Raw genomic sequence first — 15,109 nt, 5'->3', positions numbered from 1 at the left:
TAATGACAGAATTTTCATTTTTAGGTGAACTAACCCTTTAATACAAATGCCTGTCACTCTTATTACTTGGAGTGATGATAAAGGATGGATCAAGATTTTGGTTTATTGTGTTTTATCAGTCATTCACGTTTGTGTTTGGCTAACGTTTTTGTACGTGGTAGACCAATCACAACAGACAGGGCAGGGTGGCAACCTCCCCCAGTTTCTCTTGAGGCCAATACAGAAGTGGCTTAAACTACAATTCATTGACTGGCCGCTAGGGACAGGCTCTAAAAGAGAGCAGAATCTCATTGACCCCCATGTTAAAATGGCCAACTTTACAGTAGAAAATAAAATATGTTTACAGCTGGTACAAATTGTGTTTTTGGTCTAAACTGCTAATTTTGCCCTTCATGACAACTCTGAGGGGGGTAAAAAATTGTATAACTCATCCGTTAAAATTTTATTGAGCCTTAAAGTTCTGCATAATTAAGGGCGTGGTCACTTGAGTGACAGGTGAATTGCGCTGCTGTCTGTCAGCCGTCACCTCAGCTAATTCCAGCCGCTGAACTTGCCATCTCTGCCCTATTTGTGCTTTTTCGGGATTATTTTATACAGTTATAAAATAAAATGGCTTGGTGCGTTAATGGTCAAGACTTGAGACAGATGTGCGTCTGTGCAGATGTGCACACGTTTGGAAGATAAACAGAACACACGTTGTTGGATCGTGGCATTGGCTAAACGTTTTGTGAGATTTATTATAATGACAATGGTGGGAGGATATAAAACTCAGACAGCGCTGCTTGGATATATTCTGATGCATTTTGAAAAATTATACTTTGGACGCGGGCTGTTTGTTTGTTTGTGAGATATATACGATCATATACAGTTTTACAACATAAACACTGCTCAGATTGCATAATTTCTTGAAGAACGATGATGGAGAGCAGATCATTCAAATGTGATGCAAACAATGGATAAAGTATCAACATTGTACAATAATGTACTGTTTTTTTGTTTTTCAATGGACACATCATTTTACCCAAGTGCCACGGATTGGATTCATCTTGTGATCGCCATTTCATTATAAAGGTATGAAGTCTCGTTTGATTTTCGTGTTGTCATGTGCGCACCCGACACAAATTACAATTGCTGGTGCTGCTGGAGCATCTATACAGTAAAAATGACACAGACTGACAATAAAACTTTAGAACTTTCTAATGATATAACTTGCTATCTTTATTAACTAATAAAGATAAGTTATATCATTAGAATATTAATATTTTAGATAGTGTCTAAGATAGATGGATAGCTCCTTTGCCTGCTAACATGATCACGTCGAGCCAGGTTTCAGCAACCAGGTACCTCAGTTCCAACCACGTCCTGCCTTTTTGCCCATTTTTATTTATCCGGGAGTGACGTGCGGTGACGCGCTGCTAAGATGGCAGCGGTCTCATTTTCGCTTCAAAAATGCTCTTCAGAAATCTATGGGTGACACCACGGACACTACGTCCATATATTTTTATAGTCTATGGTTTTCTAAGGCTGGAAGCTTACGCTGCTATTTTGAAGCAATAATCGGAAACAAAAAGCAGTTGAAGGATGACGTGCATAATTCAGTTATTTATCTGACTCCAATATAATTAATCTGACTCCATTAAAGTTGTTGTTATTTTTTACCTCTTATTCATTAAAGGTAAAAGTCTTTCTTAGAATTGATAGGAAAACGTAGGATTTTAACGTTTACAACGTAGAACGTTTACAATCAATTTAGCTTTCAACATTATCAGTTACAAAAGGAAAGATTCTCAAAACCTTTAAAGCAGGCAAAGTTATTTATTAAGTTACATGTTTAAATATATAGAACAACATAATGTATAGAAAGCTTAGTTGTAACGAATAATGCACTGCTGTGCAGAAGAGGCCGTAAAAGCCTTTCTTGTATTACGAGGTTACGCATCGGTGTGCAGGAGTGGCAGGGTTAAAGCCTTTCTCCCCGGACATTAGTTACCTTTCCTTCTTATACCCTGAGCAAAGCATTGTTATACATGAATGGAATCCCAACACCAAAACCAACTGACAGGAAACCAAAAGATATGGCAAATGGGTGGTGATCAAGAGGGGGAAAAGTACATTAGCATATTCTCCTCAATGCATGTTTAAGCAATACCTAGATTGTACATTAGGATTATGTCTCCATTAAGTACACTACCATTCAGTTCAATTTATAAGCTGTCAGTTGAGACCAAACATGACATAGTTAGTTAGAAAACACTAGTAGATAAATAGCATGTAGTTGAAAGCATATATGTCATGTGAAGCAAATGGTACAGATGAGGCGTATTGAGGTGTAAATGCCTGGAGTGCCTGAAGTGTCCCAACAGTCCTCAATCAGCATATTGATGAATCCCTCGCACTAGATAGGCATTAGCATACTGTGATGATGAAGGCCATTGTGCCATGTTTAATTCACATGTATACCTTTTAAAAAAGGGATTTCTGAAGTACTAGGGCATTAAAGAGTTCTACCCATATTTGCTCAGCCCTACAGTTTAATTTCACGTTTAAAGTATCTTTTCATTTTAAAAATAATTTCAAATAACAGTATTTAACGTTTTATATTTTCAACATTTCAAAACATTATTATTATCTGTAACTGCTCTTGACTGATTAACTTTGATAAAGTTTAATCTATAGACTTTAATATAATTGTAATATAAAGACTATATTAAAGGGACTTTGTCTATAGTTACATAGTTATACATTAGATGACAATTTCTGTACCTGAAAATTTCCTGTTTAAGCCTACATAAAAAAAAACAGAAAAGCACAGTTTATTTCATTTATATGTTTGTTCTATTTATTTGTGCTATTACTTGTAATTTGATTATTTGTTACTGACTTACTGTTTACTCGTCTAACAATATTTAAAATTTATTTGCATTAATCTAGTAGCTTTTGGTGTCATAACCTTATTTATTAAGGTTACATGTATCAAAAACAACGGAAACAAGAACTAGGCTTATTTTATGGGCCCATTTTCTTTTCTTTTCTTTTACTTATTTAATTTTTTGTGGTGGGGCAAGTAAACATTTGAAACACTGGCCCGACTTAGAGTTGACCCTGCTGGGCCATCTGACCAATCAGAGCACAGTAGGCTAACAGAAAGGAGGGGTTTAGAGAGACAAATCTTTGAACTACTTCGAACTAATCATCTGAGAATCTTTGAGAAATTAGGTAATCTTTAATGCATATTATGAAAAAATGAAAGTGATTTTTGACCTGTTGTAGAAAACAAAATTAGGAACCTTTGAAATAGCATAATTGGGGCACTTTAAGGCAGCATCACATGTATATTTCATGTGTAAGGCCATTCCAGAACGTATCGTGACAAGCTCAGTAAAGGTTAGCATCCATTAATTTTAAGGAGGAAAACTGGTTCATTTTTGCACTATTTTAATCTTCCAGGTTTAATAGTCATTGTGTCAATGTCACAGGATATGCTATACTGTAGTAGCCTATGACTCCTTTTAATTATTCATGAGACTGCATGTCCTTATCAACTGAGAAGACACTTCACTTAATTATTCACAACCATGAAATAAATATTCTAAAAAGGGGCTTTCATAGTGATGTCATAGAACATTGGTTCCTCAAAGAACCTTTCAATGAACAGCTCTTAAAACAACAATTTTTTTTATTTCTTATTTTTTTTTTATGAGTATGAAGAACATAAACATCTTTAAACATCCAAAGAACCTTTTTTCACTCTAAATATTAATGGAATGTAAAAGTTCCATGGATGTTAAGTAGGGGTGTGACGAGATCTCGTAACATGAGATTAAAATGTGATGAGATTTCTCGTCGAGGCAAAAAGTAGTCTCGTGATATTGCCATGACAGAGTGTGAGGACGATTAGGAAAGAATATGCCACTGCTACGTTTACATTACGCCTCCACTGTCATTTTGCTTTGTATTTAAATAATAATAATAAAAAAAACATTTAATCAAGTTGGATAACGGTCACAGCCACTCCATATACAAAGTACGCGCGATCGCAAAAGTGAAAGTAAACGCTTAGCTCTGTATCAAAGAAATATTTGGTCTTATTTGCACTTTGAATATTGAGAGAGTGCGATTATGGTTGCACTTATTGTAAAGTGTTACCATAAAAAACTGTTTTCTCTTAATCTTATTAAGCACAAACAATAAGGTTTAATTTGTTAACATTAGCTAATCCACTGTGAACTATTATGAACTAACAACGAATGACTATTTTTATTAACTAACATAAAGATTAATAAATACTGTAGCAGATATATTGCTCATTGTTAGTTGATGTTGGTTAATACATTAATGTTAATAAATGAGACCTTATTGTAAAGTGTTACCATTTTTATTTATACTGTTTTTATTTCTATGATCAGTTTGTGGAAAGGAGGTCAGTTAGGAGGTCAAAAGTTGTAGATGCTCATAAATCATGTACAGCAAGGTCTGAAGAGACTGAAATCATACAGAAGCGAAGTCAGTCAGTTGAGTTAGTGGTAAAACCTTTTACAGTGCTTGAGTATTGTTGTCTTTTACTGCATATGATAATTCATACTCAGAAAGTACAACAGAAATGACATTCATTACAAGATGATTATTTAAAACATTTCAAATACACCTGCAGAATATTTTTCTAGTCATGTATTTCGCCATTGAGGATTTCTTAAAAATAGTGTGTAAAAATCTCGTCTCGTGAGATACCTGTCTCGTCACACCCCTAATGTTAAGTGTTTTTCATAGAATCATAGATGCCAATAAAGAACCTTTCTTCTTTATTAGAATTTAGAAATTAGAATTTATTCTTTATTCTTTATTAGAGTTTAGTTGAGAGACAATCTCATGGATCGCAAGTGAGAGTTTGTTTTTGCTTTGTATATATATACATACATACACACACACACACACATATATATATATATATATATACACACATATACATGCTTAGTAGCGCAGCATGCTTCAGAAACCCTCCACCTTCCCCAGCTCCACCTGTATAGATCTGCTACGGTTATTCATGTACACTATATTGTACAGCAGCAGCATGTCTTACTTGCTCACAGCAGCGGGTCGTGTATGTATTGGCAGTAGCAAGTCCCGTACTTGCTCTGCAGTAGCAGCAGCAATAATCAACAGCAGCAGCAGCAGCAATTAAGCAGCAGCAGCGTAGCAGATCTATTCCGCCAAGACCAAATATATCTACATTGTCATATCCATTACAATACCAAACACTCAGAGAGTTGTCATGACAGAAATTATATATATATATATATATATATATATATATATATATATATATATATATATATATATATATATTCTATCATTGTTTAATCGTCGTTCCAAACCTGTCTGACTTTCTTTCTTCTGCAGAACACAAAATAAGATATTTTGAAGAATGTTGAAGAATGTAATTTTCGGTTCCCATTTCTCTCATTGTATGGACAACAAATACAACAGAAGTCAATGGGAACTGAAACGATTTGATTATCAGCATTCTTCAAAATATCTTATTAGCAGGAAATAGAAATTGATTATCCCTTTAAATAGCTTCAGTCTTTCCTGCTACTTTTTATTAGTATCTATACTAAGTAAATAGCTACTTTTTCATAAGGTTAGCTTGACTAGTTTATCTACTTTAAATTAATGCGTAACTAGGCAAGCTACAGTTTCAAAGTAGTTTCCTGAACATTGAACTCTGTTGTGTCTTCCACAATCTCTCTCTCTCTGGTATTCTTCTTCCACTTGCTTATTCCTTCTCGGTCTCTTATCTTTCACCCCGACAAATCTCACCAATTATAAAACTCATCTCGCCTTTCTCACTCTTTCCTCATCTCAATCAACCCTCAACCCCGCCGCAGCTCTCTTTATTTTCCTCACATTTTCTCTTTCTTTTTTCATCTCTCTCTTATTCCCTCCTTCACTTCTTGTATCTGCATCCCGTGCCCATGCTCTCTTGCTCGCACCTAAAAGAACCAATTACAGTGTTCCCCCCTTCTAGAGCGGAGCAGGGCTGAGGTGGCTGGCATTAGCAAGATAGCGCTAATTGTAGGGGGTTATATTTAGTGCTGGGTCAGAGCTTTCCGAGAGGAGGAGTGCTGATAACGATGGTGGCTGCATGTGATGGCTTGTAGATGACCCTGTGCTGTAAAAAAACAGGTGTGGAGGGCAGGGTTTGTTGCGTCTGATCCCAGCCTGCAGCAGACTGGCCCGCTTAGACAGAAGAAGAGGTCCGTGAGGGGTTGTTGTGATATCGGGAAGCCTGCTGTGCACAGATCTACCAGAAAAAAAGCCATTACAGGCCTGTACTTATCTGGAAGGCTTGGGATGTGTGTGCGTATGTGAGTGCTTACGGTCAGCCTCACTACAGCTGACAGACAGGAACTAACCTGTAAAAAACACATTTTTAGTACAAATATACAAGCATTTTGGAATATCCAAATGTAAAATATCCAGAATATGCACCTTCCCCATAACAAAAACTCATCAAGGTCTAACGTTTTGCATGCCAGACATTTCTTTAAACGTGTGTTCATTTAAATTTTTCGAGAACGTTGTGCAAATAGCTTAAATTATTAATGGCTTAAACCAATCTGAATGATCAGCTTGTACATGACAGGTTTCAACACAAAAACTATCATTTAAAATATATAAATTTGCTGTATAAGTATATATTTCTTCCTGTGGCAAGGGGGGCGTGGTTTAGCATTCGCCGCAGACGGAAAGTGAGCTCGGGAGACATGAGTGGTAAGGGAAACGCCTCTGGTTAACGAGATCTAACAGGTGTTATCATTTTGCAGTGAGTCGAGAGACAGGATAAAAAGCCTGTGATGTCTGGCTGTGGAGAGAGAGAACGAGCTGTGTGAACGAGCTGAAACTGCTGATGAGCACGTGTTTTGAGTTGATGTTGCAAAGAGCCCTCATGCTGAGTTTATTTTGTGAATTAAGCTGTGAATAAAGATTTTGGAGTTTGCACAGCTGCTCTCGGACCTTGCCTTTCCCCGAATCATTTAAACTGACATTGTCAAACTTTTTTAGATATTATTCCTGAAAACGGTTTGAGAAATCAACTTGAATTCCATAACTTTTTGTCGGCATGGTCTGAAGATGATCTGGTTCAATTTTGGTGAAAATCTGAGTAACGGCCTAGGCGAAGTTCGAAAAAGTAGGTTTTTCAGAAAATTCTAAACGGCGGAAAAATTTTCATGACGGAAAATTATGTCATAGTGTGCATTCGATTCGTCTTGACCGAAGGAAAAAAGAATTTGGTTTCTAAACCTTACGGTTCAACAGTTATTAACATAAACATATGTGCAACTTTGGACAGCTGGTGGCGCTAGAGGGATTGAGTTAGAGACTCCAAATTTGCTATGGACACAGTTCAGACTGTCCTCTAACTGTGTGCCAAATTTCACAACTTTTTACCATACGGTTCTATGGGCTGCCATAGACTCAAGAGCGGAAGAAGAAGAATTAAATAGTCAAAGTCTACTGTACGTGCTAGTTTGAGCCTCACCACCAGCTGCAGTCATTTCCTCATCTACAAACCACAAATCGAACACCTGCGATCAGCAACTACCTTCTAATGCACTTACAGTCATGTAAGGTAGCCTTGTTGACAAGTTTGGATGTGTAAAGGCAAAACGCACAAGATATAGTACCTTCAATGCCCTTAGATGGCGATATCGCTTCTTTATATCAGAAACAAACTGCTGCAGAAAAAGTGTGAGGGGAAAAAAAATTCTGAACAAAATAAAATGCATGGCTTAATTACTTAATTCTGTTTACAATTTTGAAGTCTATTCATTAGATCAAAAAGGTAAATGCCACATTTTATAACTACAGATTATTGTACAGAGTCCTCACTACTATTAGTTTAGTCTTGACTTAAGAACAAATTGTGCAACCAAATTTTGCACAAACTAAATAGTAGTTACTTAGCCCCTAGGTGTGAGAAAATTTGGTGCGATAAACATTTAATTTGAATAAATGTTGCTAATGTCTGTTCAGAAAGACATGAACTTTCGAATGCTGTCAATGCAATTTTTTTTCCCGATGTCAGGATGTCTGCTAACAGTATACTACTGTTCAGGTACTTCAAACTTACTCTTAAGCAAAGAACGAAAAAGAACGTTGTCATGAGTTATCAGGACCTTTAAAACCATGCAAATGGCCACCAAGATCTGCACTTGTGGCAAAAAGTTTCTAAGTAGCAGCTATGAGATGTTAAATGTTTATCATTTTGCAATTCAAATTTTTAAAATATTCGCAATAGGATCTTTGGACCAAATCATGAAGTTATAGTCCTAATTCTAACTGTAAAATCTGAATGGTTAAAATATATTTTTTTAAATGAACAATAAGGATGTAGAACCAGGAATATGTTTTGCTTGGTAAACTCAAGGTCACCTGTCCCAGCTATGAGAGCTAAGAACTTGTTACTTAATGCAGTCAACGTGAATCTCACCTTCTCTAGAACCACATGAGCACGTAAGTGTGAACCGACACACTTTTTTCCCCTAAGGTGCCCCTTCTTCACACCTTGCTGAATGTGGAGAGTGTGTGTGAATCTGACTCATCTTCTTTTATAAAAAAACAAACACGACACACACAAACATACACCCCCACACACTTCAGCGTCCATCTCGCCCTAGCGTGTGGCGAAGACAGGCATGCGAGTCCAAAACTGTCAACATAAGTAAGGCTATAGGAATCCATTACTCAATAATTCAGCAAAGGGAGCTGAAAGTGTCAGGATGAGACTGGGCATTCATACGGCAGTCTGGGGAAAAAAAACAAAACAAAAAAACAGCCTTGCATGGTTATGAACAGAGACAACAGACAGCAACTTGTGCAGATGAGAGAATGAGTGAGAGGCTGCCCAGTAGCTGGGTAGATAGCACCAGATGAAAACAGAAGGAAAGAGGCATCTGTTTTAGATGCCCAAGCCTGGACGGTGGGTGATATGAGGGCTAGAGGGGTGGGACACTAAGTAGATGTGGGCTACAGGGCCACCGCACAAGAGTCCACGCTGATAAAAGCAGCAGTATCTGGTGGAAGCCCTTAAAAAAGGCAGCTGAACGCCCTCCCCCTCCATCAGAGTCACACACGAGAGTCAGACAGCGAGATGAGAGCAATAAGGGTCTGGTAATGGAATGAAAACACTCGAAAACAAAACAAGGGCAGCTCTCTGAATGCAGGCCCTTTTCATGTGCGTGGCAGTGTCTGGGTGAAAAGACTGTGTGGGTTTATGTTTTCTGGTTCAGAGACAGACTAGAAACCGCAGGGCCGATATATCAAAGCGAGTGACGTTCAGATGCACTGCACCTTGCTGGTAGAACGGTCGGAGGTCCGTGCCCTTCTGTCCAATCAAATTGCTGAGGAGAGCCATGGCGTTCTGCATCGTGTTGCCAACTGTGTTATTCTGGTGCTCCTGAAAAAGAAGAATATCTGAATAAATATTTGAAAGTACATTATTTTTTATATATAAAGTTAAAAGTAGTTTTTAATGATTCAAAGCTGTGTGTAAATTAGTGGACATAACTGTGTTGGAGAAAGTTACTTTTAAAAGTAATGCATTACAATATTGCGTTACTCCCTAAAAAAGTAACTAATTGTGTAATTTTTCTCACCTGAGCTGGGCTTGCTTATTTGTTTTTTAACAACAACAACAACAACAAAAAAGTTCTATTTTTGGCAAATGTTAAGGCCCTTTCACATCAAAAGTGAAATGAATAAGCATCAAGCTGAAGAAAAATGCATATTTACACCTGTACAGTAAAGAGCGTATCTCAAACAAACCTTTCAGCTGTGCTGCCATTCTGAATTAAAGAAGAATAGGATGCAGGAGAAGGAAGATCAACACTGTTATTTCTAAATCTAATCTAAAGTAACTTTTGCTTATTATTATGGATAAATTGGATCATTGAAGGTCAGCAGCAAAGACATTGGTTAATAAAGTGAGATTAAATACATAAAGTATATTTGTGTTATTTAATTTCAACATGGGGACAGGAGAGCTGTCAGTCAATAAATGTGAAAACTTATTTGAAAAAAGTAACTTGGATATTTTGTTGTAAATTTAAAAAAGTAATGCGTTACTTTACTAGTTAAAAGTAAATGGATTACGTAACTCAAGTTGCTTGTAATGCATTACCCCCAACACTGACTGTGACCACGAATGACTAGAATTCTACACATATGGAATTGTGTATTAGTGGAGAAGGAGGAAAAAGAAAAGAAAAACCCTATTATTATTCCAAATGCTCATACTCAATAGAGGTGTGTTTTTGTGTTTCCGAGCCAGTGGTTCTCAAACAGGGGCCGGGGCTCACTATGGGACCTCTGCAAAGTTCCAGGCGGGTAACAATAAATTTAGTTATTTAAAGGGTTAGTTCACCCAAAAATTAAAATTATGTCATTTATTACTCACCCTCATGTCGTTCCACACCTGTAAGACCTTCGTTCATCTTCAGAACACATATTAAGATATTTTTGATAAAATCTGATGGCTCAGTGAGGCCTGCATTGCCAGCAATAACACTCCCATTTTCAATGCCCAGAAAGCTACTAAAAACATATTTAAACAGTTCATGTGACTACAGTGGTTCAACCTTAATATTATAAAGTGAAGAGAATACTTTTTGTGCGCCAAAAATAAAAAAACAGTGACTTTATCCAACAATATCTACCGATGGGTGATTTCAAAACACTGCTTCATGAAGCTTTGAAGCTTTACGAATCTTTTGTTTTGAATCAGTGGTTCAGATCGCGTATCAAACTGCCAAAGTCACGTGAACTATTGAAGTTTCAAAACACTTATAACATAACGAAGCCTCGTTTACTGAAATCATGTGATTTTGGCGCTCTGAACCGCTGATTCGATAGAAAAGATTCGTAAAACTTCGAAGCTTCATGAAGCATCATTTTGAAATCGCCCATCACTAGATTTTGTTGAATAAAGTAACTATTTTGTTATTTTTGGCGCACAAAAGTATTCTTGTTGCTTTATAATATTAAGGTTAAACCACTGTAGTCACATTAACTATTTTAAATATGTTTTTAGTAGCTTTCTGGGTTTTGAAAAAGGGAGTGTTATTGCTGGCTATAGAGGCCTCACTGAGCCATCGGATTTTAACAAAAATATCTTAATTTGTGTTCCGAAGATGAACGAAGAACTTACGGGTATGGAACGACATGAGGGTGAGTATTTTTTTTTTAAATTTTTGGGTGAACTAAGCCTTTAACATAATCTTACAGAATTTTTAACAATCTTAAATGATTAAAACACTGAAAATAAAGATGTACAATGATAAAATGACATCATAACTTTGAGTTCATTTGTTTTAATACAACAGAAGTGCCAGAGGTACATATCAGCATAGATATTTAAATATTATCTAGGACAAAGGGGACCTTGGAGTGAAAAAGTTTGAGCCACTGTTTTAAATGATCAGGCTGGCTGGATGACACATTGTCAAATTGAAGGATTCGTATATTGACCAGAATGGCACATAGACTTTGGGGGCAGTGAAGGGTGTAATGGAATACAAAGTTCAGTAATTAGTCACTGTTATTTAATTATATTTTTTAGCAAATAAAGTAGTCTAAAATGTTACAGACAGCTAACTTTTGATTACATTACAATTGCTAATTATTAATTGGGTTACACACATTTTTAAAATAATATTATTTCAAATTTAAAACATGAATTACGACCATATATCTCTAGTGCGACAGAGGTATTCAAAGTTAACTGTGTGGTTTACATGTGAATAAGGACAAAAAGGAAATACAGACATTATGTGTAATATGTTGAGTGGAATAAATTAAAAAAAAAAAGTTTTCTGTGAAATGTAAATTCCTCATTAAAGAATGTTTAAATAAACAAACACTGAAGGTTTTAGAAAGTAACATGAAAGTAATTTGTAATCCCATCACATTTTCAGTAAAGTAATGAATAACATAATTTGATATTATTATTATTATTATTAATAATATCAATATATTATAAAATATTATTATATTACTAAAATACAAATATCACTAATGTTAATTTAAAAAATGTTTTAAAATAATAAGTAATGGTTAAATGTAGTGGATTACCTTTTTTAGAGTTACTTATCAAAATGCATCTTTACACAGATGATTTAAGGCTGATCTGTGCCTGCTCAAAATTCTGTGTAACAACATAATGCTGCATAAAAGCCAGACTAAATTATGCCTGTTCTGACACACCTTAGCCCCAAGTATAAAAGTACTATTAAAACTGCTGTGCAAATACATTTATGTCACATCTGAGCACAATTATACAGTCTGTGTAAAGACATAAATACCAGTTTCTGAAGCAGCTTCTGTGCCACATTTACAGTGGAAATTTGGCTCAACATTCTTTTTTGAAAGTAGGCAACCAACCAGAACACCCCAGCATTGTGGTGGTATTTTCATCACAAAATAATTATTATTGACTTAAATTATTTAAAGTTAAATGATTTACTTATGTAAACTTTATAATATTTTACTTAATGAACTCAATAATAATAATAATAATAATAATAATAATAATAATAATAATAATAATAATAACTATTTATTTTAGTTTTATTTATGTATCATTGGTTTCTTATATTGCTGTTACCACCATTTTGTAAACAAAATAAGCCACTCAAGACAGTCCAGTACAATGCTTTTAGCATAGTTAGTAATTTTGTCATTTCATTCCATGTTGTGCCAAATAACTCCATATAACCTTGATAAAATCACTGTAGCACAAGCCTTTTTGTTGCTTAATGCTTTAATACAAGACTATAAAGCACTTCCAGTGAGGCAAACACTGTCTGTTATAAAACCGGCAATATGAAAAAGTGCAGATCATCAATTCCACTTTTGTGTAGCCGTCTACTATTTTCAGGAGTGGAGAGTGAATCTAACCAGAGAGGGCATAGGTGCTGCCAGATAGAGAGAGCCAAGGCTCTGCCCTTCTCATCTCTCCCCCAGGGCGGACACCCGAGGCTGGGTGAGGCCAACAGGGGGAGCCGGCTAAGGCCGGAGGTGTCGGGACGGTGTTGTCTAGGTCTTTCGACTCTAGGGTCAAAGACACTGTCTAATCCTGCAGCGAGCTCAGGTCCAGGGGCCGATTAAAAACATGATAAACAGACAAAGAAGAGCAGAAAGAAGGCAGAAAAAGGAGGGGAAAAATCGATGGGGGTTTTAATTAGAGGTCTGAGTGAGGCTTGGGAGGGAAAGAGAGAGAGAAAGTGAGATAAAGAGAGAGAAAGAGGGGTCTGGCCAACTCTACTGGCTGACAGACAGATAGAGAAGGGTATGTCTGTCTCAGGGGAATCTCTGAGCCCCTCCACAGGCTCTGCAAGAATTTTCAAGGCCTGGAATCATTACTTTTTCCACTTTATTTCCGCACGGAGCCTCGGGAGAGGTGGAGTGGAGGGGTCGTGCATTCATCAGGAAGCTTCAGTCCATACATAAATATAGCACACACACATACAAACTGCAGGAGAGACATTGAGGAAGCGTTTAATATTGTGAGTGTGCTGAAAATAACTTGTCTAACAAAACCAGTTCATCTACATGTCACAGGCATTAGTCTGGAAACATTTGAAAACATATTTTTGTCTAAGTTTTGTCCTTTTGGCCCAAAGTGGATACATCTGAAAATGCCATTTTCTCATTGTATTGTGGACTGTGACAATAAAGGTATTCAAAAACGATGACACGTGTTTAGTCATGTGACGTATATTGTACCTATATATGTCTATGGTTATACCAGCATGTGCCAGCTATGTGCCATTCTCTTGCACAGTGTTGGGTAATATAAATATTACCTTGTACAATCTTCATATTACATTCCTGCAAAGATGACAGATAATCTACTGCTGTCCTGCATCAAAAAACGAGGTCAGTTGTGGTATCACACATGGAATGGCGATTGAGTGTGACATGGAAGGATATTTTGCTAATAAAATAAGAATAGTGTGAGAATTTTATTGTGTCTGCTCTTTGTATCACTTCTGTGAGCTTTTATTATATGTTCATAATTAGCAAATTAGAAAATGACAGCAATTAACCAACAACGATCCAACCAATTCCCAATGAACAAATTTCAAATTTCGCCGATATACATTAAAATAGACACTTAAAATTCAGTAATATTATCAATTTGACTGCACTCACACTATTGGATAACAACAAAACTTGGACTAAATTGAGCTAGATAATGAACTGAATCAACACTGAATGGACTGGAGCTTAATAATAATAACACTATTGCCTTCTGTAGAGCTTCTCACAGCGGAATTAAGCTTGTTTCATAATTTGATGAACTTTGCACTGTTATTGAACTAAATTGGATCAATACTGAACTGAGCTGAATAATGACACCATTATCTTTTGTAAAGCTTTTTTATAGTTAAACTGAGTTTGCTTCATAGCTAATGAACTTTGCAACATCTACACTGTTACTGAGCTAAATAGAACCAACATTGAACTAAATTGAGCTGAATAATAAACTAAGGTCGACCCCCTAATAGTCAACTAAACGTTAGTCGATGAGAAAAAGCTTAGCTAGATTGTAATTAGTTGGTTAGTCACAGGAGGGAAAAATTTTAAATTACAAATAAAAGGCCATTTTCTACCTTGATTTTAGCCCTCTGATTTGAAAGCTCTATTGGAATGGAGATGTCTGCTGTGAGAATTCAATGTAAACGCCCACTGCTATGATTGGCCAACATCTATGCATATGAAATAAGTATTGCATGTGGAACTCTCTTGAAAACTTTTACTACGTGTGTACAGCTTTCGAGATTAAAGGGATAGTTCACCCAAAAATGAAAATTCTGTCATCATTTACTCAACCTCAAATTGTTCCAAACCTGTATGAATATCTTTCTTCTGCTGAACACAAAAGAAAATATTTTGAAGAGTAACAGTTGATGGACCCAATTAACTTCCATAGTATGAGAGGAAAATAACTTTTTTTCTTTTCCACAGATTGGAACAACTTGAGGGTGAGTAAATTATGACAGAATTTTCTTTTTTTGGTGAACTATCCCTTTAACTAATTGTGAAAAGT

The 15,109-nt window shown here is 36.2% G+C and overlaps 1 protein-coding gene across 5 annotated transcripts in view; it reads right to left on the bottom strand.

Moving 5' to 3' along the window:
* The window catches only part of ulk4 (unc-51 like kinase 4), a 244,137-nt gene that overhangs the window by 69,046 nt on the left and 159,982 nt on the right, over positions 1-15,109 (bottom strand). For all 5 annotated transcript variants that reach the window (XM_048152779.1, XM_048152780.1, XM_048152778.1 and 2 more), the window contains one exon: positions 9,352-9,457. In XM_048152779.1, coding sequence (XP_048008736.1) covers positions 9,352-9,457 — 106 coding nt within the window. The remainder of the gene's footprint in view (positions 1-9,351; positions 9,458-15,109) is intronic.

This window comes from Megalobrama amblycephala, linkage group LG13 (genome assembly GCF_018812025.1).
Source record: "Megalobrama amblycephala isolate DHTTF-2021 linkage group LG13, ASM1881202v1, whole genome shotgun sequence".
NCBI classification, from domain to species: domain Eukaryota; kingdom Metazoa; phylum Chordata; class Actinopteri; order Cypriniformes; family Xenocyprididae; genus Megalobrama; species Megalobrama amblycephala.
This window is presented reverse-complemented; position numbering and strand designations above follow the sequence as displayed.